The sequence below is a fragment of the Gasterosteus aculeatus genome, chromosome X, assembly GCF_964276395.1.
Source record: "Gasterosteus aculeatus chromosome X, fGasAcu3.hap1.1, whole genome shotgun sequence".
In the NCBI taxonomy this organism is placed as follows: Eukaryota; Metazoa; Chordata; class Actinopteri; order Perciformes; family Gasterosteidae; genus Gasterosteus; species Gasterosteus aculeatus.
The window spans coordinates 21,367,627-21,393,804 of NC_135698.1; the positions used below are offsets into that span (position 1 = coordinate 21,367,627).

The window sequence follows — 26,178 nt, forward strand, 5'->3', positions numbered from 1 at the left end:
AACACATCTCGTAACCTCGAGCCAAGTTCTGATTGGATACTTGAAACCCAAGAGCCAGCACGTTTTTTCATTAGCTAGCTTTATCCATCTTTAGCTTTACCTCTGTGATAAAGTCGGACAATCAACAGGTTAGTGTTCAAGTTTATACACTATTAATGAATTTGCCTAATTATACCTATGCTTGCGTAAATTAGTAAAGGCGCCCATACTTCCATATGATGTGTCTTAAAGTTATCGTTCCCAGTTACCAAACACTCGGTTCTAAATTGTAGAGTTCGCTAATTAGCAACGAGTTAGCAGGGTAACGTTTGTCCTGCAAGCTTGTTGGAAGAACCGCACAAGTGTCTCTGAGCACCGAGTCTCGCAAATAAACTGTAATTTAGACTTCCATCAAGTAGCGAGTGGCCGATGTGCTTGTCTCTGCTACCAATCCCGTTTAAATGTGGCGGTTGGCTTCATTTGTAAAGTGACGACGTGGGAGGTGCAGCTCGGAGCCAACTGAGGCCAGGTTGCTAGGCAACATATAATCCAGATATTAAACGTATTTGAGTTATTAAACTGACAAGAATTAAATGTGTTTTTTTATTTACGATAAAATGACGTTAATTACGTTGTCTAACCAAGTTTACAGAATTGTCAAGAGTAACGGATTACATAACCAGTAACGTTATATTACGATAGCATACCATTTATACACTCAGTTACCATGGTAACAAGCCACAAGATACAACGCCAGCTGACGTTCATGTTTATAACGTTAGCTTATCTGTACATATTCGGCTCGGGGCGTCGTTATCTCATCTCATCGTGCTTAGGAACCGCTAAAAATGCTTTGATGCTAATTGACGCAGACGTCGTCCTGGCTTGAGGTTTGGTCAAGCGACAGAGGCTACACGTAACTGTTAGCTTACCTCCAGTTAACGTTAGCCTTGTTAAGTCGCTGAATCGCTCTCGTTAGCTTGACAGCTGTGTATTTTACATCCACCCGCCGCTCCGTTGAAGTCAAGATGCCAAGCGTTTTGTGTGTTATCTCTACGCGATTAAACCAGGTAATATCACGAAATACTTCAGTGCAAGAAATAGTGTTTTTGGTGACATTAACACTATGTCTTATATGAAGAAGGGTTCTATAGGCTTCTAATCCGCTTTGGACGTCTTAATTCCAGGGATGGGAGAAGCGCCTTTGGTGATCCTCCAGCACCTGACCAGTGGCAGGTAGTGACGGTGCGAAAACGATGTTCTGGCCTCTACAATGAAGAAGATACTCAACTTTGCCAAGAAAAAGAAACACCCGCCCAGTTCTCCTGATAATAGGAGTGGGCTCTCTGTTGGCTATGAATTTAAAGAAAAGGACCTCGGGAAGGTTCACAAGGCTGCTCTCGTGGGGGATTTGTCAAAGTTGAAGCAGCTCGCTAAAAAGAATGATGTCAATCAACTTGACAAGGAGAATAGGTAAGTGGGTTTAAAGCATGTGTTGTCACATCTTTGACAGTGTATCATCTAATCTGTCTATCTCCTTCAACACATTATTTTGGAGCCTTTTCCCAACAGTTTCATCATTGCATATGCTCTCTTTCGTCAAAGAATGTTTCTACTGTGAAGTAACAAGCTTTTACTGTTTAACAAGTTTGCTGCTTTCAAGAAAAAAAATCTGCCATAATGTTGGTCCGCAAATGATTGCCGCCATGCAGATGGACCTCTATCTTGTGCTTATGAATTAAAGCACTGAAGCACTAATTGTAATGTAGCAGCTCCAGGGTATATGCTTTATTGTAGTATAGTATTATTTTTGTTGAGCTGGATTGTGGTAAAACAACTTCCAGTATTTATACTTTAGCTGAAACTTGCCAGCTGTTTTAAGCACCAAGTAAAATCTACTTGACACCCCATTGTTTCGTTTCTGCTTATGTTTCAAAGTAGGATCTAATTACCATTTGCATTTAGTGTGTGTCAGAAGTAGCTGAAGAACATTGAACCAAATACTTCATCCCCGGAACATTTGCACTGTTGTTTCTCTCAACATATGGACATACAGTACATACGTGTTTTAACGTATCTGGATTTTCTTAATTCTTGCTATTTTTTATCTTATTTTATTCTTAAATTGCACAGATGCACCAAGTCAAATTTCCTCATGTGTAACATATGTGGCAATAAATGGCTTGTGATTCTAATTAAAGAGGCAATTTATTTAATGGAAACAATAAGTTGGTTTGATTCAAAAACCGGCAAAGTAAGACCGAGGATGAGAAAAAACCCTCTAAAAACAAGGGTCAGTAGTAGTGTTTTTATTAAAAACAGTAATCCTTGCTCATGAAAAACTCTCCTCTATTGTTCCAGAACTGCACTTCACATTGCCTGCGCCAGTGGACATGTCGAGGTGGTGCAGTTCCTTGTCGAGAGCAAAGCTAAGCTTAACCTATGCGACAATCAAAATAGATCTGCCTTAATGAAGGTAATCCTGGATGATGAGACTCCACCACAGAGGGATTCTTCATTTTGTTTCGTGATGATCATTGTTTTTTTGCTTTCACTTTTATGTTGTTTCAAGCCTCTGCAATCATGTCACTCTCCTCTATATTAGGCAGTGCAGGGCCAACATGAGCGCTGTGTGAGCATTCTGCTTGAGAATCGTGCCGATCCTAACCATGTGGACATCAATGGCAATACAGCCCTGCATTTGGCAGCAAATATACCATCCATTTCCACTACTGTCCTCCTACTGGAGCACGCGGCCGACATCAATGCACAAAATAAGGTGATTCTTGTCTACCTCAGTACATTTACCCAGCCTCAAGCTAAAAATCAGGCCTAACTTTAGTCTATACAGTCTTTATTGCTGATGCAACATATGGCCAATAGGGGAGGACACCTCCGTGTGTGACGGTTTTAATGGCAAAGTGTTTGCTGTGGGAAAAATGTATTGTGCTCATGAATATTCTAGATGAATCTCACGCGTTAAAGGACGTGTGTCTGTGAATGAAGACGGACATTAAATCTGAAATGTTTCCGTCCCCTATGATATTTGATACTTTGCTTACAGTGAGGTATTGCTGTTCTGATGACACCAGTCCGATGAATGAGGTTGTTGACTGTGATTTAATTTTCAGGAGGGATTCACACCCTTGACTGTGTCGGTGCGTGAGGACCATTTCGAGATGGCCGAGTTCCTCCTCAACAAGGGGGCTGGTGTGAATGTCATGGACCAAGCCCAAAGGTCAGTACTAAACAAAGGACATATCTGCAATATACAATTTGAATGTTGCCTAATTCATTGATTTGACCTGCAGGTCCCCATTAATGCATGCTGCTCGTAACGGCCACAGTGGTATGTTGCAGCTGCTCTTGCGGTTTGAGGCGGATATCACACTTAAGGATAACAAGGGATGGTCAGCTGATGAGTACGCAGTGATGAATGGGCATCATCCGTAAGCTCTGCTTCTTTTCTTTGTGTATATGTTCATATGGCTGTATGTCTTCTATACTTCGTACATCTGTGGTGTTTTTACTTGTTAAGGTTTATGACATTGTCACTTTCTTGCCTCTCGTGTAGTTGTTCCCTGCTGATCATTGAGCACGGCACCCAGATGAACGATGGGCCCTCACTCTCCAATCAAGGTCCGGGCAAAAAGAAGAAAAAACCAACGTTGGGAAGTCCTTCCCAAGATGCCGAAGCACGCTTCTCTTTGGGAGGACCGGCTTCTGACAAAGATGGTAGGGAGATCTGTTGTTGAAGTAGATGAAAGTGGTGGGAGGATATTATCATGACTTTTTGTTATTGACTGTATTTTATTTATTCCTCATGCATTACCTCTTGACTGGATCTAGAGCATGGAACAAATGAAGCAGGGGGAGGTATTACTTTGCTTGGATGTTAGCAAAATCAGTGCCAGTAAAAATCATGATTATTTTTTTAAAAAAAAGGGTACTTAACCTACTCCTTTCTTCAGGAAATACACTTCTTTATGCTGCTTAGATCGTAAGCTATAGCTTTCTGCAAGATATCCCTATCTGAACAGTTTAATATTGAACAATGACTTGGACTTTTTACAAATTGACTAATCTGAGGCTGAAAATAAGCTTTGCCGCTTTGTTGCAGATTTTGAAGACAATTCGCAGTCGGAGTCACTAAGTCGGTAAGCATAGTTTTCTTGTTATGTGTAATTCACTATAACCGTATGATACCCGACTCAGAGGGTTGTTCCTTCCACCTCAGGGTTTCAAAAAATGCTGCAGATGAATGGCCTTCATCAGAAGATGATGGATCGGTTTTAATCGAAAAGGTTGGTTCTACTGTTTTTTTGCAGCTTTCTTTGCCCCAAACAAAGCCTTTTGCCTTGATCCCATATGCTGTCTTTCAGAACCCACAGAAGGTAAACCTAAGGAAAATGATTGCATCCAAAAGGGGAGAAGGTACTGAGCCGTTTTTAACTTTACCCACTAGTTATTAGTCCTCCACAGTTTGTGTTTTTTAGAAGCGATCTTTAAACCCTGCCTGCCCTGTAGCTTCCGCACTGCCTGACGGATCCTTGAGCAGTACCGAAACTGACCCAGAGAGTGAGAGTAGAGTCCAGAGAATACCATCCCTCCTGAAGGCTGTACCATCCAGCAAAGCTGTGCAGCACCCAGTAGATCCCTCTCCCATTTACCTCCCTTCCAAGGCATCCCAGATGACCTCTATCCCTCTTTCAAGCTACAAAAAGGTAAAATACTTGTGTTGAAGTTTTGCATTTCTATGACACCTGTCTCTGGTTCTATTCCTCCCCCCAAATGCTTATAACACACAGACTCTCAAGAGAAAGACACACACGTGGAGCAGCCTTCAAGTAGTAAAGCCAGGTCAGACTGTCAAGAGGGAAGCCCAGAAGCCGAGGATTCTGAGGAGGAGGTTGAAGAAGAAGAAGAGGGGGAGGAGGAGGAAGAAGAAGAAGAAGAGGGGGAGGAAGAAGAAGAAGAAGAAGAAGAGGAGGATGAGGAGGAGGAGGAAGAAGAGGAAGATGACGATGAAGAAGATGAGGAGGAGGGTGAAGATGAGGAGGAGGAAAGTGAAGAGCAGGATGAGGAAGAGATTACCAAAGAAAATGAATGTGACGAGAAAGACAATGACAAATACGTTGCCTCTGTCGAAGCCGTCGCTAATGAATTTAAAGAGATACAAAAAACGTCTGTGCCTGCTGCCCTTAAGACTGTGGACAGCGCTGATGCTCAAAACACACCTGGAAGTGACGTCCCTCACAGCCACGGCACTAGTCCTGCTGTTGTGAGTGAGGATCTGGATGCTGAAACAGAAGCTAAAGTCTGCCCAGCTGGAACAGCGAGTTATGCAATGCCAGCAACGTTGGATGTAGAGGAGGATTGTGTCGTGTCGGCCATCAGGGTAGAATCCAAATTCTCCGATGAGGAGGACAGTCATGGGAAGGAATGCCCGTGTGTTTCAGCAGGAGGTCACACAATATCCAAACATCACGTGCAGACATGTTCCCCTCCTGCAGTTGAGGAGGAAGAGTTTGAAACAGAGTTTGGAATTGATGCTGACGACTCCTGGAACAGTGGAGATGAAGAGGAGAATCAAACTGGGGCACTTGGTTGCAACACAGTACTAGCAAATCTGAGAAATGTTGGTCCAGAGGATGGAGTTGAAAGTACAGAAGGCTCCTCTAATGCTGGATCAAACCGAGATGCTTTCAAAGGGGACATACGCAGATCATCATGGGGCTCCTCATTAGATGACTCCGATCTACCCAAAGAAGAAGTGGTAAACACGCTTCATCAGAAACGTGATGCTGGATCATCACATTTAAAACCAGAAGGAGCAACAATGCAATCAAAAAGCTCAATACCTCGATCAAACAAAGACCACCTGGATACCTCATGGGATTCTTCATTCCCAGTGGTACCATCTCCAAATTGTGTCTCACCTCACACTGTGAAAGGTGAACCTGTCCCCTCTTTGGGATTATGTTCAACCAGCACTCCTCTGTCCAATAACAGACCAGCTAAAGCAACCGTAGATGAATCCGAGTGGGATTCTTCTTCTGAAAATAATGACCCAAACGATAATGGCTCCTTCACTAAAGGTGATTTGCTGTCATCGCTTTCTAAAACAAATATTGCAACCGTCAACCAGACTGGACAGCTGCAATGTGCTGATGGCTCTTATGAAGAAGCAAACAAAGAAAATGTGGAGAACGAGTCAAATGGCCGCTCCCATGTGGTGTCACCAGTAGCTGAGGATGAAAAAAACACCAGAGGCCAAACACAAGACAACGATGACGAGGGATCAAACCGACGGTCATCACAAACGGATGGAAAACTATTCTCCGAGAAGGAGGAGGCCCATGATGAGAGTTGGGATGAGAAAGATGTCAGTGATGAATCAGGGACGTCGAGGCCGAGGAGTGCCATAAACTGTGAATCGGAAGAAGAAGAAGACAGTGAAGCTCCTCCATCCATGGAGGATGGAGACGATGAGTATCCAAAGGGTGACGGGCTGGAAGAGGAAAGGCTGGCAGGTGTTGAGAAGGACAATGAGACAAGTGAGGACTCCGACAGCCTGGACCAGAAGCTGCAGTACGACTTTGCCAGCGCAACGGTCAAGGTGGCCGACGACGACGACGAAGAAAATGAAGCCAGATTGACTGCTTATGTTCCTCTAGAAAATAGAAGTGCCGTCGATCCCCAGCCAAGGGTTTCATCAGATGACCTCGATGAAGAAGCAGCATGGGGAAATGCTTCGTCGAGCCCCGCCACCAAAGGCGGTTTCACTGCCAGTCAGCTCTACGCTTCGGACGGGAGCGCCTGCTCCGATGAAGCGGTGCCGCGGACCGACATTGATGATGTTGACGTAGACTCGCCCGATGAGGCAGAGAGCATAGGCACGAGAAGTCAGAAGGTCAGAAACATCCAACAGCGTGTGTTTGCTTCCCCTTTCGTTAGAGATGCCTCTTATGTCCGTATACACTGGTAGAGGTAGGTTTTAAAGTACATGTTTGTGACTACATTGCTCTTCTTATACTTTACACAGAACGAATATTCCAGTGAAGATGAGGGTGATGGTGACCAGGGGGAGGAAGACGTCTCAGACAAAAATGATGAACATGGAGAGAGCAGAGATTTCCTTCCCACCACTGCACTGGTTACTGAGAAAGACATCTCTAAAGATAAGAGACGAGGTCAGGAGCAAATCATTTAAGATAGCTGTTTTGAACATTACAAGGGAGGAATTAAGATGGATGTCATCAAATTAACAGATAATTTGTATCAGCTTTTAGAAAAATCTTAATGTTTTTTTTGTTTGATATACATTCATTTACACTCAGTCATAATATTATATTACATATCTATTAATAACATTATTTTTTTTTATTACATTTTTTTTTCCCCCTTGGGTAAAGATCACTATTACTTTAGACTATTACATAGTCATGCTGTGGGGATGCATCAAGAATTGTTTTGATTTAAATTGTAGCGACTCAAATTTAAACCAATTTTCAGTAGAATGATTGCAGTGAGTCTACACTTGTTGAAATAGATTTCCTGTCTGAGCTGGGTCTGGAGAAGGAAGAGGAGGAGCAGGACTCTTGGGACTCTGAGGTACGGTAAAGACATATTTTGGATCATCTAGGCAGATCAGATGTTTAGCACACAGATTCTCAGAGGGTGATTTTTCTCTTTCAGTCTCACTCTGAAAACCCCAATATGCCACGTGCACGGAAACAAAGCATGCACACTCAGGATCAAGAACAGATGCCCACCGTCAAGGCAAAGAGCAAAGAAAGTAGGTCTATTTAATTGACCTTTTTTGGATTTCAAAGCAATGAAACCATTCTAGCCACCATTTCATGCTGCAGAAATTTGCCTTATTTGATTGTAATCATAGAAAAAACTTGCCTTTGTATGCATGAATTCTATTTGTCTGCAGGTAACTCCCATCAATCAAAATATCCTTTCCAACAATATGTTAATTTCTCTTGTAGACTTGTTTTATATTCCCTCTTTTTTAAGAGGAGAAAGAGGCAATGGGATGGCGGTTCTAGAACCTCGGAGGAGTGTAGGCAGGCCAAGAGGCAGCCAGGGTGAGGGTATGACTATCTGAGGAGGAGCATGCTAACCATACCAGAAGCCTGACCATCACCCCATGATAGCCATTAGAGAATGCATGCAGAATACACTACCCCTCCCTGCTTGACCCTGTTTTTTTACCCCAACAAAAAAACTATTTAGAGTTGCTTGGTTTCACCAGGTTTCGATCTTGATATGAACCATCATGGCCGCAGAATTTTTGTCCAATAAACAAGGAATTTCAATGGCCGTCTCATGCTTTGACAAATATCTTCATGCTAATTATCAATGAGCTCATTTGCATGGGAATGCTTTCCACGATGTTCGATCACACCCGCCCGGCTTCATTAGAATGTTTTTCTGTGCACATTCTGTGTCTAACATGACGGACTTGTCTTGTCTCTTGCAGTTGAGATCAATGATGGGAGTAATGGAGGTCAACATGTTGAGGAAGATGTTACCACACAGAAAGAGGTAGGTTCAACAACGAAATGCCGTACAAGGTCAAATAAACTCATCTGTTGGGCTCAAGTAGCAACGTCCTTTCTTTCTTACCAGACTGAGAAGACTAAATGGGAAACCCTTCGTGTTCTGAACAAACTTGAAGGAGATGGCGAACAAAAGACGGGTATGTGGCACCACCTGGAGCATTGTGTTTCCTGTCGATCGGAAATGTGAGAGCTGTTTGCATTGAACTGGTACTTTGTATTACTTTGACAGACTTAATGGAAGAGCTTGGTCTCGGTAATGTTGATGATTTTGAAGGTAAGATGAACTGACCATCACTTTTTTTTAAGTGATATCATTCTATTTAATCAGACAGTTGAGCATCTAATGCCACTGTGCCTGCTGTTGAATTCCCTGATACCTGCAGAGTAGCAACCTCCAGGTTATGAACACTTCACTTCACTATTTAGCCCGCTGTCTTCTTTTAAGATTTAGTCTAAAAACGTCTATCTGTATTCAACACTGGCATAACTACCCTGTGTGTTTTCCTGTCATCGAACTTTTGGAAGTTAAAAAAGCAGGTCAGTAAGCATTAACTAGTAGATTAGACAAGATGAACTGTTTGTTTTGGTAGTTGTAGTTCCAAGATGATGGAGTGTGAACAATTCCAATGAGTGGTTTTGTCTGTGTTGCAGACCTGCTAATCCTAGCAACATCAATATCATTTTTTCCCATCGACCAATAATGTCTTGTGTCTATGACGCAGATGCATCAGACTGGGACTCCGCCAGCACCGCCAGTAGGAGAACCCTGCCTGGGAGCAGAGAGCAGTTCCCGGAATGCATCTATCCGTCTGTCAAAGAGCAGGATGAGGAAGCTGTTCCGGCAGCACCCTTGACCCCTGAGAGGAGCATCAACTCCCACAAGACGATGCCCACCACGCCCCAGCAGCCTGGGCCCCAACCCCAACCCCTGCCTCGAGCAAGGAAGATGGTGCTTCAGAAAGCAGAAAGTGAAGGAGGTGAGGCACATCAGGACCAGCACTGTCGGATTCAAAACTTAATTACAAATGGCCCATTTTTAAAGAGTTTATATAGGAATAGTTCACATTATTTCTCTTTCTTTCCATTCTCGCTCTCATTCAGAATCCGATTTGGAGCAAGACAATGTTGAGTCCACCTGCAATTCAGACAAAATTCAGTTGCAAAATATAGCTGAGCTTCAGACAGGGGTCCCACCAGGTACGTCTCACTGGACTTTTTGAGTAGGCCGACAGATGTTTGTGTGGACATGCAATGCGCTCTGGATAAAGACTGTCTGTCTCCTCAGGTTTCCCTCAGCGACCACCGATGGTCAAAGACAGTAAAAAGGTAGAGTTGCAAAAGGTGAGAAATACTCACCTTGGCTACCACGATCCTTTTAAACATTTTAAACATGTTTATTCCTGACATTTTATGTCCCAGACACATTATTTCCCACTCACATCATACAGTCATATCTAATGGTAAATCTGTGCATATTTACAAGCATGGTTGTGTTAAAAAGAACCTACTCAAATTAAATCAAATGATCTACCTTTTGACATTGCTCATCAAGCCTTTAGGGGTCCTTAAAGCCTTGAAGAGCAATGTCAAAAAGTAGATCATTTGATTCAATTTGAGTAGGTTCTTTCTAAGTCAAGTGGCAAAATCGATTAAATGTTTTGTAGTTATTGCTAATGTGAGTAACTTAATCATCCCAAATATTGGCAGGAAAAATGGGTAAAACCTTTAAATATAAATCTACCATAGTGGGACACAACTTTATATTCTTAATGCCTGACAGCCACATCTGTTCTTTCTGGTCTTTGACAATTTGTTCAGATAAAAAAAGAATTCTTTAATGTGACAAAAATCAAATGTTCTGTTTCACGAGTTGTTACGTATCCCAAATAACATTCTTGTGAATGTCGTCGTCTTTTTCTATAATTAGAATGTAGTTTTCTAACCTCAAAAGAAGGATCTGGGACTGTGATGTTTGAATTAATTCCTATTTATTTTAATATGATCTCACTTTATGTAAGTAAGTCATATATGTATTTTAGTATTGAGTTCCAAACTCCTTTTTTTGTTTTTTTTGTTGCATTTTTGTCTTCTGTTTTGTGTTTCCTTGTCCACCCATGCCATCCCAGGAGATAGATGATGCAATAGATACATGTGAGTTAGATCTGAATGGCCCCTGTGGATCTGGCCCTGTGAGCTCCGGCGGTAGAGAGAGGGATGCACACTTTAGAGCTCAACGCAACCCCGAAGAAAGAAACAAAGCGGGGGATATCGTTCCATGGGAGAATCGTTACGAGAAGCTCTGGGTAGAGGTGGAGAAAAGAGAGGTCAAATCCACCTTCAAGCACGTTGCCGGGGAATTGAAAGAGAAGTTCGGAGAACTGCTTAAATCGAGAAGCTCTGCTGGAGACGTCGCAGAAGACGAACCGGCCGAATCTACTCCTGCGGAAGAAGAGTCGAGTGGTGATGAGGACGAAGGGGAGGTCATTGTGCGCCCAATGGCCAGAGCGAGGAGCACCGTTCTTCTCCCCATAGCTGAGCAGAGGGAGTCTGGACCGGAGTCCACTGACGACTCCGTATGTGAGGACGAGATGCCGCTCAGCGAGCCCCCTGAGGGCAACATGTTTCGAGAGCCGGATCTAGGGGAAGGCCGCCCCAGAGATGCCATTCATATGGCTTCCACTGATGATCGATGCGGGCCCGTGACTGATAGGAAGCGGAGCGCAAAACTTGGGCCATTCCAGAAGCCACATCTGGATCTGATCTCGATGGACGGCGCTGTTAAACGAGATGAGGCTGAGAGGAAGGATGCCAGTTCAGATGAGGACCCTGAGGAAGTCGCCAAGTCTGCCCCCACCCCACTGGGCAGACGCTCAGGATCTGTCCCAGGTGTTTCTGATGAAGAGCACAAGGACCATATGGAAAGATGTAAACGTGAGGTAGGGATCTTGAAGAATGTCTTCCTGGATTTGAAGGAAGGAAAGGCCCAACCGGAGAAAGAGGTAGAGGATGGCCGCCCCTCCCATAGTCCCTTCTTGATCGCCTCACTTTTTCTCCATTTCATCAGTGTTTTAAATTTCATTTCTTTACATCTGTTGTTTTAAGAGCTTGAACCAGCCATACTTCATGACGTCATCTTATTTCTTTCCCTTAGTGTTTGCATGGTCTATTTTCACCAACATGTAGAAATGAAGTGCCGTTTGTTGAAGGTCATTTCCACAGCAATGCAGTAACCTTTGGTACTGACCGGCCGTTTTGGTGTTTCTGAGTGAGCTCCAAAACGTTCTCTCTTATGTGTGCTTTAGTGGTGACTTGTCCTTCCTCCTGCATGGACCTCGCATGTGCCTTAAGTTCTGTTGTGGGAAATCAGATTGCACTTCTCTTCCCTTAAAAAGAAGTGCTGTTGTGATGAATGGCAATTAGCATTTGACATTGAAACTGTCATTTTGTGGGTGAAGTATTTCTGAAAATTAGTCTTTATATACCAAGGGGATTCAATTAACAAATGACCAAGTCACGTTCTAACCACACTAAGGTCTCCGATGGGAGGGGTAACACTAAATGATGTATGACAAAGAGGAGAAGTTCCTGCTCAAACACATCTTCAAAGGCTGACCACAACCGGGTTCATTGAGGAATGATTTCTCAGGTCCAGTTATCAAATATTCACCCTTGTCTTTTCAGGTTGCAAAGGAGAAAGCGGCTGCATCGGAGGTGAACAAATCCACAACTTCCTGTGACACTGGTGGAATGGCGTTGGAAGAAGCTGCCCCTGAGAAACCTGAGAGCAGATCAGGATCTCTGTCAAGTCGAGCCGGAGCGACTCACCAGGAGGAGCAGAGCGCCAAGAGGTGTGCATTGTTTTTATGTTGTGCATCTTTAGGCCCTGACGGTTAACATTACAGATTTTAAATGTTGCTCTTGGATTTTTAGAACCTCACATCCACAATACAATCCACATACATCACATGAAAAGATGTTCTATCTTCATTTAGGGAGTGTGTGTTTGTGTGTGTGCGTGTGCGTCTAGTTTTTTACTTTTTTGATTAATACACTTTCACTACAGACATATTCAACAAAAAGAACTGACTGATTCAACTTAATGACTTTCTTCAGCAATACCTCTAAGGCTCCAAAGCGTGCCAACGTATTGACCATATTGCTCTCCATAGCACCAACGGGGCACCGGTGCTAATGCACTCCCCACCACAGCAGACCTACAATAGCAGCAGGCAGGAGGGAGAAGCTGTAGAGGAGACCTTACAGCCACAGCTGGTCAGAGGCGCCAGCAGAGCCCCTCTGACCAGCGCTCATGACAATGGAGATCCCCTGTCGGTGTTTGATGATAGCACTTTGAGTGAATTGTCGGACGATGAAGGAAGGTACATATGCAGTATGCTTTTACGCATCAGTGTCCCCCCTCTGTCACTAACTCGTACACGGTGTGTTCAGACTGACCGCAAAGCTAATTAGACTGAATAAAGGCTTAGACATGAGTAGACGTGAACAGTCCCAGAAGGTCTCTGTTTAAGAGAAACTAAATCTTTTGTTTCGGAAACTTAACTTAATGAACACACAAAAGGAAAGTGAAAAGAAACAGGGTAAACTTAAGAGAACAAGAGTTCGTACTGGAGTCGTTGGTAAGTTCAGATCATGTTTGTGTATTTGTGACAAATAAACCGATGAATGATCCGAGGCAGAACTTTCAGGCTTTGCATTCAGTCCAAACAAACCGTCACAATACTGGTGGTGGGTCTGTCAGATGCATTTATTCTTTATTTCAATGATTTTCTACCCACAAAGTTGCTATGACTAACCACTGATTTTCCAAAATAATCTATACTATACTGCATTATACCATTACACTTCCAACTATAAAGCTCTCTTATTTTGAGAAAATGCACATCAGTTTCCCAACTAACACCTTTATTTCTTCTTTGTTTTTTTTTAAATCAGGGATCCTAAAGCTGGAAAACCGAACACCGAGGTGATGCACAATATCTCCCTGTAACTAGATGGAACTAGTACAGAAAACACAATATAATGAATATTATACTCCCCACCCACACTGTGGTTCTATGTATTCAGAACCCTGAGGAGGTCGACATGGCTGAAGACTTTGATGAACTCACCCAGTCATCCGACACAGCTACAGATGACGTGGACTCTCCCACTTCAGGCTATCGCCACGCATCCGTCCTCATTCAGACGCTGGACTCGGCCACTTTGGGTACTGATTCAGCCAATACAAATGCTAATTTATGTATTAATAAATCATTGTTTCTGCTTTAAGGACTTCTGTAACCTACTCAGTTCCTCAATCTTATTTGCAAAATACCTGTGAATGTGCAGATGATTCAACTTTAGAAGAAAGATTTGATCTATGCTCTTTAAGTGGTAAGACTTGCCATATTATTCCTCACAGACTCCAGAAGCATGGTGAAGCTGCAGAACATTTTCCACGAATATGAGCGCTGCATCCAAAAGGCGAGGAGTCGCCACGGGTACCTGTCGGACAAGGTGAGCCAGCTGGAGATGGAGAGGGCTGAGTTGAAGAGATCCCTGGAGGAAGTTAAAGATGTGAAATCTGCCTTGGAGCGCAACCAGCTGGAGCTGCAGACGGAAGTCACAAACCTCAAGTGAGAACAACTTCCTCTTCAGCCGTTTCTTCACGGGGTCTTGCAGTCTCCTCACTGCATCTTATGTGATTCTTCTGTGCGAAACTTGCTATAGATTCCAGCTGAAACAGGAGGTGGAAAATCGGCGAAACGCCACCATGATGTACAACACAACCAAAGATAAGCTGAGGAGGATGGAGGAGCAGCAGCAGTTGGAGGTGCAGGAGAGGCAGAAGGTGGAGCTCTCCCTCAGGAATCTGCAGCTGGAGATGAGAACCCTGGTGAACAACATGAAACAGGTGCACCTTTTTTAAACCTTAAACATTGTTTTTGTTCTAACAAGTAATTATCATTATTTTTCATTTGTGGTGATGAGATGCCGTAGAAGATCGTCAGTCTTTAGCTCGTCCAGTTGTTGTTTGGTGTACACTACGTACATACTCGTGGTTTAAATGTCCACCCCCTCAGCTCGAAGAGGACCACAGCGAGACCCAGAGATTGCTGGCTCATGAGCGCAGTGCTCGGACGCTGCAGGAGAATCTGCTCAGCAGCCATCTTCGAAAGCAGCAGGAGATAGAGGAGGACAACAAGAGGAACATAAGCAAAAGCAATGAGGTAGTCCTCTTTAGCCTAGCGGCATAGCTTGATTTACTTTGGGTTTATTGTTTCGATGATATTCTTGACATTTTGAATCTCTTGATGTTACGTTATAAGTGGCTGTAACTTTAAAACATTTGGTGCCTGTTCGGTTTGGAAAATGTTAAGTAACAATATTATAGTTTGGGGCTGCTAATTTAAAACATTTTGGGAAGAAATTAAAAGGCAATCTTAATTTCTTAACATTTTTGGTTGTTGTTCACAGGCCTTGTCTCAGCTCACTGAAGCCAGTGACAGGGAGCGAGAGCTGATGCAGCAGAGTGTTACTTTGCAGGACCAGCTGACCACCCTGAGAAGTGACCACGAGCGTCTCCGTGCCAACAGCAGTCTCAAAGAGAGCCACCTTTCCGATGAGAACGAGGCCCTCAAGGAGCAGCTAGAAGATGTTCGGCGAGATCTCAAACTCAACAGTGAAGCTCTGACCCAAACGGTCTTCAACTGCAACAACCAGGTGACCACCCTCAAGTCTGAGTTAGCCATGGCGACATCCCGTCTGGAAATTGAGCGGCAGACCCGCGAAACCCTGGATTCTGAGGTTGAGTCTGCTCGAATCCGCCTGGCCGGAGCCGTGAAGCAGGCGGAGCTCTCCATGGCAGCTCACACGGACCTGGAGCGAGTTCTGCTCCGGGAGAAGGAGGAACACCAGCGTTTTAAAGACCGAATCACAGGTCAGTGGTGGGAGGAATAGATGGACAGCTCCAAGGTGAATTGTATAATATATAATATAATAAGAATTTGATATAATCCGGGAGCTTGTCTGTGACGCCCTTTTTCGGACAGGTGAAGCAGCCAGTCAACGCGAGGCGATCACCAGCTTGTCCCAGAAGCTGGCCAGGGCGGAGTCTGGTGCCAACAGCATGGAAAATGAGGTTCATCGGGCCACACTGCAGCTGACAGAGAAAAGCCTCTTGCTGGAGGTCCTGCAGCGGGAGAAGGACCAGGGGGCTGCACGTATCAAGGAGCTGGAGTCGGCCCTGCAGTCCGAGAGGGAGCAGATTGGCCGCGTCGGGGCGCGCCAGGAGGCTGCGCAGGAGCGGCTGGCACAAACCCAGAGCGAGGGCATGCTGCTGCGGCAACAGCTCGAGGAGGCCCAAAACAAAGGCGTCGCAAAAGAGCGTGCTGTGACGGACGCCCAAGAGCGCTTCAGCGACATCCTGGCCCAGCTGCGCTCGGACAGCGAAGAGCGAGTACAACTAGTGGAGGAGAGGAGTAAGGAGCTCGCCAGTAAGGCCGCCGATCTCCGAGATCAAATCTACAGATTAGAGGAAGAGAAGAACGAAAGAGAGGTGAGAGGAGGACTCTGGAATAAGAGGGTTACCTGATGTTTTCGCCCACATGCCAGTTGGGGATCTCCCCTCTAATCAATGATTTCTTGGGAATGTGTCTGAGCACAGACTAGTCTGAGGCAGCTGCAGCAGGAGCTGGCTGACTCACTCAAGAAGCTGTCAATGAGTGAGGCTTCCCTGGAGGTCAACACCCGCTATCGCAACGACCTGGAGGAGGAGAAGGCCCGTCTATTTAAAGACTTGGACAGGGTCAAAGGAAAGGTAAGAGGAGGGAACGCTGACACCTTTAGGCAGCATGTTACAGCATACACACTAGTGATTCCGGCTGTGTTAATGATACAAACAATTTAGGCTGCGCTGAAATTTGAAGGTATTACATCGTTTTTGAAGGTAAATCCTCTTTGCGCGATGCTGATGAGGTTGATGCGTTGTCCCTATCATGTAGCTAGAGGAAAGCGAAGACCAGTATGTGCAAGCCGAGAAACGTATCAACTGTCTGAAGAACGTTCTGGATGAGAAAGAAAAGGAACTCGCCGCTGCTGCTCAGAGACACCAGGCGGCGCTGTCTGCCTCGGCAGCTTCTGAGATCACCATCAAACAGCTGGAGGAGGCCATGCAACAGTATGTAATAACACATTATGTACACATGCACTTGGATTACAGTTTGATCACGTTATATTCAATTCAATTAATTTTATTATGTAGAGCCCAAAATCGCAAATTACAAATTAGCCTCAGAGGGCTTTACAGTCTGTACACATACGACATCCTCTGTCCAGAAACCCTCCATCGGCACAGGAAACACTCCCCAAAAAACGAAAAAACTCTTCCATAAGGGAAGAAACCTTAGGGAGAACGTCAGAGGAGGATCCGTCTCCTGATGGACAGACTACAATGACGTCATGTGTACAGAATGAACAATGTATAATACATGAGACTATATGACAGAATGATTCAAGTAACTGTGAGTAGTAAACCAGACGCACAGCAGGACCACTGCAGGGACCACCACCATCGGATAGAACCACCATCACATAGAACCACCATCAGATAGAACCACCATCAGATAGAACCGCCATCAGATAGAACCGCCATCAGATAGAACCGCCATCAGATAGAACCGCCATCAGATAGAACGACCATCAGATAGAACCACCATCAGATAGAACCCCCATCAGATAGAACCCCCATCAGATAGAACCGCCATCAGATAGAACCGCCATCACATAAAACCACCATCACATAGAACCACCATCAAATAGAACCACCATCAGATAGAACCACCATCAGATAGAACCACCATCACATAGAACCACCATCCACAGAAGCCTGTGGGGAGGGAGAGCACAGAGACTTTAGCAGAGGGTAATGTTGGTTTACGAGTACAGTAATATGATTAATATCTAAAATAATAATGATGGTGATGATGGCAGCAGCAGGCGTCAGCAGGGCCACGGCAGGTGTCAGGAATATATATTCCCTTTAATGATTCTTTTATTGTCATGCACGAGTCTAGCATTTTTCCGGATACCGTTTGTGAGTATTTGTGATGTGAAATCAGGCTGGAGATAGAGAACGCCAGGCTGGAAGCTGCTGCAAAGCAACAGTCCAACAAAATTGAGACACTTCAGAAAGGGGCCCAGGAGTCTGCAATGGTGAGTGTTGTAAACGTAATCCAATTAGGTTATCTACTTATTACAAATACAATACCTAAGGATTGTGATACACAGAGAAAAACGTTGTCTTATAAATAGCTGACTTTTACGTAGTGAAGTCATTTTAAGGTATTCAATCTTTTTCCAGCTATCTGACTGTGCACCTGGAGGAGGGGTTTGTATTGTGGATGTAGGCTTAGTTCTTCTCTGTGTGGGTTTACCTCTGTTTTTCACCGTATAAATCGCCTCTAATCAAGATTAAATGTACTTGGGCGTTTGCACAAGCTCCTAGTCCAGAAATCAAACGTGCAGAGAAAGTAAAAGCTTTGTGTCGGTTTGGGGTTTTCTCTCTTTGGCCTCGTCTTGCTATGTGGGGTCTCTCACTCCTTTTTGTCTCAAGCTGCATGATGGATGTTACTTCCTTTAGTGTTCTTTCAAGTTTCCAAAATGATTAACAAAAAACAAGTTCAGCATGTTCAGCTATGTTTGAATAATTTTCTTATTGCTGTAGGTTAGAGGTCATTTGGAGGACTTGGTTTCAAACCTCCAAAGCAACAAGATGAATTTGGAAGACCAACTCACTCGCGAGGTCTGTGGCATATTTTGTTTCCTCACTAACAGTCTTCAGCCTAGATTTTGATGTCTTACTTTTCATCTTGTTTTCTAGTCTAAAACCTTTATATTTGAGTATCCTGCCAAATGAGGAATGGACGCTGATAAAATGAACAGTCACACATTTCCCCTTCACCAAAGAGTTGATAATCTAACTTTTTTACAGGGTGTTGTTTGCAAAGATATTTAAAATACAACCACATTTACACATGTAATCAAATGGTAGACATAAGAAAATAAGCATTGCTCAAAACTGTTGTGATTGTGACTGTGACTGTTGAAGAAGAGCAGTGTAAAGCAATATAATCTTTGATAAGCCCTTATTTTGAAATTCCTATGGGAAGTCTGCCCATTTCTGTCCAGGCGCACCTCCTTCCTACAGGGCCCTGAACAAAATTGTCAAATCGAATTGTAGTTGATTTTGGTTGTTGATACAAATGTCGATGGTTGTGTCATATCAGATCAAAACCCCCTGAAAAGAATCTACTTTATACAATTTTTTTCTATATCAGCAAAAAATATATAGTTGTCCAACGAAACTTATGATTTACACCCGAACCCTTTCTGGGAAATCAGAACCAAGTGAAAGTTTTCACTCAATTTTCACCTGGGTCTTTCTCGTTCTCAGGTCCAGAAGCGAGGGACGCTGTCTCACACGGCCCAGGACTCTCAGGCGCTGTGGGAGGAGGAGCTGAAGAGCCGCTCTAAGTTAGGACTGCGACTGGCGGAGCTTGAAAAGGAAAAGGGAGACCTAAGCACCCAGGTGATCATAATGAGGCTAGTGTTTTATTCAATGTCAATGTCAACTTTATTTATATAGAACTTTTAAAGGCCAATGGCCAAAGTGCTTTACAGGATCAAATAATCAGCAGCAATAAACAATACGAGCAAAAGTAGAACAACAAACAAGCAAAAACAGTAAAACAGTGAAAGGCAAACAGATAAAAGATCCAATACAGGTGACTTAACTCAGCCAAAGGTAAACCAGTGGGTCTTAAGGCGAGTTTTAAAAGTAGAAAGGCTCGTTGCAGAACGCACAGAAAACGGCAAAGCGTTCCACAGTCTGGGAGCCGCTACTGCGAAGGCTCCATCTCCTTCCGTTTTGAGGAACGACCCAGGAACGTTCAGAACCAACTAGTCAGCTGACCTCAGGGCTCTGGAGGGTTGATGCACATTAATATGGCTGGATAAATATTCTGGGAGCAGTCTATGCAGAGACTTAAAAACTAATAAAATATTCTTAAAATCAATTCTGAACCTAACCGGAAACCAGTGGAGAGAGGAAAGCACTTTCCCTCCTGATGGTACAATTAGCCGTGGTTTGGCTGTCAAGACTTGTTGCCTTGTTGTGTTTCAGATGGAAATAGAAAAGAAGAAAGCCAAGAAAATAGCGGAGCAGAAGAAGGCTGTAGACATCCGGCTGGATCAGGAGATGAATAGAAACACAGACCTTCAAAAAGAAATGTACAGGTGACTCCTAGCCTCCTCCTCCTCCTCCTCCTCCTCCTCACCCACGGCAGCACCCCCCCCCCCCCCCCCTCCTACTATTGAGACCCACCTACCATCCAGTAGTGTGCACCCTTGCCCGGCTTCTGTGGTGAACCAATGTGCAACTGTTGTAAGGGTCTCAGTTGTGTCTAACTGTACTCATCGATGCAGAACAAGTCCCTGGAGTCTGTTTGTCTGGTATTTGTGTGCTAATGTAACAGATGTGTTCAGGCATGCGATTGAAATGACTCCAAGGAGGGATTTTTCTTGTTTATTGCCACGTGCACGGGGAACAGACAGATAACTTGCTCTCTCTGCACCGCTCATGTGTCTCCCAACACTGTTGTTTAACCACAAACAAAACCATACAGTCCATTCACCATAATGATTCTCATACATCCCAAACATTACAGCGACATTATCACCACACGACTTACCTTCACAAACAAAACGCCATTGTGGCGGTAAGACGGGGCCACAGCAAAAAGGGGATGCGGCATATTCAGAGGGGGAAATATAACAAATATGAAAACACCTCCATAAAAATAAAATTCACACACATCTAAAGGAATTAATTATTAACAAACCGACATCTGAAAACACAAACCGAAAAGATAATCTACATTTCTAACTCAACTACTACTACGCTACTGTGTTGTGTGGGTTATTCTTTGACGTTCCTTATTCTGAGATTTTCTTTTTTAGTTTTTTTGTATCAGATATTTTCACCGTTGGTATATATGAGTTACATTTAGTCAAAACTGGTTGCAACTACGTTTAGTAGGTGAATAATTAAACAGTTTGGAATCATGGTTAAACTGCATATTTTGAGTTAAGTTGACATTGAGAAATGCATGCATATTCTCAACTTTTTCAATTTTTGGTTGAAAAGATAGGTTTGTAATAGTTACTCACAGTTTTTTTTAATTTAATTCTAGTATTTGTGAATTTGTTATAGGTTTCGTACTTTATTGAAGACTGCAAAGAAGAAGTTGCGGGATCAGGAAACCGGTGGAGCGGAGTACGGCTCTCCTATCAGCGGCCTACAGACGGACCAAGGCCGGCAGGGCCAGGCCGAGGGGGCCTTCGGACTAATGAAAGAAAGGGTCCGTCCGTGTGGTGAACCACTGCGATTTGGGTGTTGTAGTGGAAGATTTTTTCGTGCAATCAGGAATCAGTTCTGAAGTCTCTTGTGGAGGCAGGCAAGGAGGTCCCAGACCCAAAGGGAGACTCAAGGTGCCTACAACAGATGTTTGATTAGATTTAGGACGATGGCTGGAGACGTTCACACCTTCTCCTTCCTCCACGCAGCCGTGTTATGCAAATGCAAGACAAATGGGACCAAAGAGAAGAGGTGCTCTGAGATTCTTCTGCTCAGATGGTTCCCACACAGCTGGTGTCATGAAACGTCCTCAGAATTAAACTCATGATTAGCTTTAGACATTAATCTAATAAAATATGATGGCATCATTATTATTTTATTATTATTATTCATTATTTTTCATGTCACCAGCTGGACGATCTGCAGCTGCAGCTGAAGAAGGAAGGCTCCCGTCGCAGCCAGCTGGAGAAGGCGAACAGCGACCTCACGGACCAGCTGGCCTCCCTGAAGAGCTTGAGCTGCAGTAATGACCAACTGGAGAGGAGCAGGAGGCAGCTGGAGGAGGAAGTACTGGACCTGAGACGCCGCATGGAGGCCTCTCAGATGGACCAGAGCCAGGTGGAGCGGGTTCGCCAGGATGCAGAGGAGCGGGCCCGCCAGGAAATAAACCAGAAACTGGAGCAGGTCAACATCTTCCTGCAGGTATTTTATGGATTAATGTGAAGGGAGTCCACAGCTGAGAAAATATCGCACTGCCCCATTTACACAACATAAATATAAAAGAAACATCAAGAAAGGATTAACAGACTGCAATCAGAATAATGAATAATTGACTAAATAAATGACTTGTGTGTTTACGGACATCATGTGTCTATTCATACATGACGGCACACGTTTGTCTCCCAGTCCCAGGCAGCATCCCAAGAAGCACTGGATCAGATCAAAGCCACCAATGAGGCCAACCTGCGCTCCCAGCTGGAGCAGAAGATCCGGGAGCTGGAGGGGGAGCTGGGCCGGGCCCGCACCACCCATCACGACAGCCTCAGCCAGAGAGACTCCACCCGCGCAGAGGTCGAGCGGCTTCGCCATCTTTACGCGGAGGAGCTGCGCCTCCGCAAGTCCCTGGTGGCCAAGCTAGAGAGGTGAGCCAGGTTGTTCTTCACAAGTCGCCCGCACATTTCTCTCTTTTTCTCCCTGAACTGGACCGACGATCCCCCCCGCAGGGCCAACAGGCGACTCGCAGAAGCCAATTCCAAGTTGCTGATCACCAGCAGCCTAGCAAACGGTAGCCTCGGGGGGCCCTCGCTGGACGTGGGCTCTCTGGGTTCACCGGCGCACTACGGGGCCACACTGGGGCCCCTCAACAGGAGCCTTGGCCTGGGACGCTCCCTCCTCAGCCCTGTGACTGACGGGCAGAGCAGCCGGGTGGAAGACTACCTAGCCAAGGTCGGTACCGGCATGAACGGACATGGTCGTGGTGATTACTGGGGAAATTCTTTCTGGGGGCCATTTTCATTTCTGTAGCGTCACGTTAGTCAGTGTTGCTGTTGTGTAACCGGGGGTCGTTTTGTTCAGACAAAGGTTAGTGTGCTGTGGCATCATCATAACCGTTTTACGGTGTCACACGTCAGTTAATTCAGATTGTGGAGAAGAAATCGTCTACAAGAACGCCGTCTGTCATTGTAGCCACTTCTTTTGTTTCTTCCTCTTTCTATCTCTTATGGCAGCGGGACTTTACTTCTAACCTGTCTTCTATTTCTCACTCCTATAGCTGCTAGCTCAAAAGTCTGTCTCTCATCTCTCTTCTCTTCAGCCAGACCCTTAACCAGGTTTGTAGATGTGTTTAGCTCAGTGTCTGATTGGCTGCTATCCTCTTCACCTCTGTTTCTATGCCAACCATGACGTTCAGGAATTGCACATTGAAAACGTAGTTGCGGTTTTGGTTTTGTTTGTTTATTTATTTAAGTGGTCGAAATAGACTCAACAGATGCCCACAGTTGGTATTGAAATGATAAATTGGCAACAAATGTGACAACTTTTAAGGTTTAATTGCAAAAGAATTGGATGGAATTGCAGCTGCGACATGTGCAAGGAGCCTGGTTAGTTACAGGAGTGACTACACGGGATGAAATGTCAATCCCAGATGATGTGGGCAAGAATAATTTGTACTTTGATTATTTGATTATTCTAAAGCAGCTTTCAGTATCCCCCAAAAATACAGGTTGAAGAGCAAATGTTCTTTTTAAAAAGCTAAAGTGACAAAATTCCTGATGGGACTTAAAGCGGATGAATGAAGCTCAACAGGCTTAAGCTGAATAGAACCTTTTGAATTTATTAAATGTTCATGCTATACTGTATATATCATTCAAAACTGTACAGGTGCTATACAGAACCAGGAATAAAACATTTGAAATTAAACACACAGACTAAACGCGCACCACATGCTTTTACATGTTAGTTATAAATACAGTTATTTGGGTTCATGTGAGATTCAGTCAGACCTTTGATCATTTCTCAAAATGCATCTTGCTCAAACTATTTGCATCATTTTGGGTCACTGGTTGACCACATCTACCCAGGTTTTGCAAATAGCAGTTGGATGTGAAGGCAACATCTCTCCACTGAAGCACACCTTGCATGTTTGGCATGTCACGAATTCTCCTGAATTCCTTGCAGTGCTTTTTTTCCCAGCGTCTATTCACCATAGTATTGCGTTTGGCGCTGAACTATTGCAGTTTCTTTTTCAAACGTGTAAATATATTTCTTTAAGGGCATGTCTTTTCAGTTAATATCTGCTGCTATTTTCCACCGAAACATCTGTTCCTCTTCTCCAGATGCAGAGTGAGTTGGACAAAAACATTTCAAAAGAACTAAACAACGGTGAGTCAACGAGGCACAAATCCCCGCTGTCTTTAAAACATCTTGATACCTTCAACATGAATGAGATGTAACTCGACGTCGGTAACTTTATTCCTCTCTGGTCGTCAGCCGCAGCGGAGCTGGACGTGAGTGCGGCCCGTCTGTCCCCCGTGGGGTCGTCCTCCAGGGGGGAGCTGGACCCCGCCAGCAGGGCCACACAGCAGTACTTGGAGGTACTAAAGAAGAACCGTATGATCTGAACACGGCTCACAGCGGCTCTGCGTCCACGTTTCTGCCGTTAAAAACAAACTTTTACGTATTGTCAAATGACATCAAGCTTTGTGCGTTTTCCTCTCCCTTCTTTTATAATGCACACTGCATTAACCACTGGGGAGCAAAGGGCGTGAGTCACTCATATGTATACCTATATTATGCATACATATATATACGTTGATATGTATAATTAGCGAGGACCTCCAAAAGTATTTCTTCCGTCTGGCTAATTCCATTGCGTCTGTAAGTTTTTTTATTTGGACAGTAATGGTTTGAAATTTTATTTGTGGAAATTGCTGTTGCTGAATTGATGCCGGTGCGCAAGTATTTGATGTATAGATCATTCATCATTTTGCTAAGATATTACATCTGGTACGTGCCATCAAATGGTGCAATAGACTCAGTGGAGTATTGTGTTTATAATTATTCATTAATATTTGTTTTATGATATACTTGAATAAGACGAGCTGGAATACTCTGGCTATTGAAACAGGGTGACTACATCTATACAACTGTCATTTCAACTTCCGGTTGGCTTCCTTTTCTGGGCCATTAAAAGTTCATAAATACTGTAATAGATGACGTATAGGAAACGTTTGACACGTGTACATTACATAAAGATAAAAAAAAGCTGTTTGAGTGTTGAGTGATTTGAATGAATCATTTAGTTGGTTGGTTTGCTTTTAAAATGTCAACACAAAAGTGAAAAATCTGGATGAAACAAAACAAAAGAAAGAGAAAAGTTAACCATATAAAAAAAGAAATAAATCCAGCGTGAGAAAAAAACCTTGACAAATTGAATTGAATATAAATGTACTGTTTCAGATGTTACTTCTACAAATAGTACATTAACTAAACTATGAAGTACGTTCCAAATATAAGTCCCCCTGTTTTAACGCGGCCTTTTGCACCCGTTCAGCCTCTGATAGATCTGATTAATGCGACTGGATAGTTGAAAAGAAGAAATATTTCCTCATTCAGTTCAGTTGAGCTGCACAGAAGAACTCTGCAGCCTTTGTGTGCACAACTCCGACTCCAGGTATCTTAATTGAAGATAAAATGCAGCTTTTATCATCAGTATTTCCCGCACAGGCACTTTCAGCCCATCCATCATTAGTTATGTTTTGATGTACTTCACTTTAACGCCGTGCCCCCCCACGTCTAGCCCCCCCCTCACACATGAAACTTGATGATGTGCGCTGGTTTGGAAAGCATTCCCCCCACTTATTAAAATGTGTTCATGATTGCCCCCCTCTGGTGCGTCGCTCTTCCCTTTGATCCGTCCTCTCTGCGTCAGCCTCAAATGTTCCATATTCAAATCCGGTTACATTTATTTTTGTTTCCTTTACAGCAGATGGGCACATCTGACAGACTGACTATTAGGTGTTATTATTCCCCCCCCCTCATTTTTTTTCAGCAGACGCCCCTTCATACATTACACGAAAAGCCGCTTTTGATTGAGGAGGTTACAACCGTTGTCGTAAAGCTTTGGAGGCCTGTGAGAATACTAATAGACAGATTCTGGATAAAGAAAAGTGTTGTTTGTGGAAAGCAGCTGCGCTGTAAAACAAAGGGCTGCTCCGTCTGAGACGCCAGCCTTGTTTCCTCAGGACTGCCAGTCCAACAATCGTTGATGAAGAACAAGGTGTCGGGTTTTCAACCTGGGACGCGTCTTATTAATGCATCTTTAATTTACCGTGATGCGGATGTGCAAATGAATCTCTTAAACCAAATTCTTTTTCATAAGAGATGGATGAATTGACATCTATTTACCTGAATACAGAACAAAAACAAAATGTTTCCTGCATCCTATGAGACCCAAATCTGCTGGTTTAATTAAGTGTTGATTTCATACGAGTTCCCCGCAACAGAAATACACACCCATCTTTATTTATCGCTGGTTCTGAATTCACTTTGACAATATCAGCTGTTTATTGTGGCGCTAGACATGGACTGTGGGTAAAGGGTAGAACAAATTGGGGGGGACAAGTGGAACAAACCAGGCTGTTTATTTGTTGCTGTACGCTCGCCATGCCCTAAATTGGACGTCACTGCTGTTTCTTGTCACTGGCGGAATGG

The 26,178-nt window shown here is 44.0% G+C and overlaps 1 protein-coding gene across 32 annotated transcripts; it reads left to right on the forward strand.

The window, feature by feature from the left end:
- Positions 1-28: 28 nt before the first annotated feature.
- On the forward strand, positions 29-24,885 carry ankrd26 (ankyrin repeat domain 26). Of its 32 annotated transcripts, XR_005710038.2 has the most exons (46): positions 31-128; positions 1,167-1,452; positions 2,341-2,455; positions 2,585-2,758; positions 3,111-3,217; positions 3,291-3,428; positions 3,554-3,714; positions 3,829-3,855; positions 4,100-4,136; positions 4,217-4,283; positions 4,362-4,413; positions 4,788-6,892; positions 7,025-7,172; positions 7,532-7,593; positions 7,678-7,777; positions 7,977-8,075; positions 8,471-8,535; positions 8,620-8,689; positions 8,782-8,826; positions 9,275-9,529; positions 9,654-9,749; positions 9,838-9,893; positions 10,679-11,551; positions 12,234-12,400; positions 12,722-12,931; positions 13,506-13,536; positions 13,638-13,779; positions 13,975-14,188; positions 14,283-14,466; positions 14,636-14,782; positions 15,030-15,492; positions 15,605-16,110; positions 16,219-16,371; positions 16,556-16,731; positions 17,672-17,765; positions 17,914-17,955; positions 18,277-18,354; positions 19,006-19,140; positions 19,735-19,847; positions 20,824-20,971; positions 21,379-21,669; positions 21,874-22,109; positions 22,191-22,413; positions 22,739-22,796; positions 23,802-23,847; positions 23,956-24,740. XR_005710038.2 is itself a non-coding variant. In XM_078082919.1 (45 exons), exons 2-45 carry the CDS (start codon positions 1,253-1,255, stop codon positions 24,084-24,086), a joined length of 8,982 nt encoding a protein of 2,993 aa, XP_077939045.1. In that variant the 5' UTR covers positions 31-128; positions 1,167-1,252; the 3' UTR covers positions 24,087-24,885. The 32 variants fall into 32 exon arrangements, 28 of the variants coding, with proteins under 28 accessions (XP_077939066.1, XP_077939068.1, XP_077939045.1 ...); XR_013451175.1 differs by lacking the exon at positions 22,739-22,796 and having other exon boundaries at positions 20,824-21,101; positions 23,956-24,885; XR_013451174.1 differs by lacking the exon at positions 17,914-17,955.
- Positions 24,886-26,178: the final 1,293 nt, after the last annotated feature.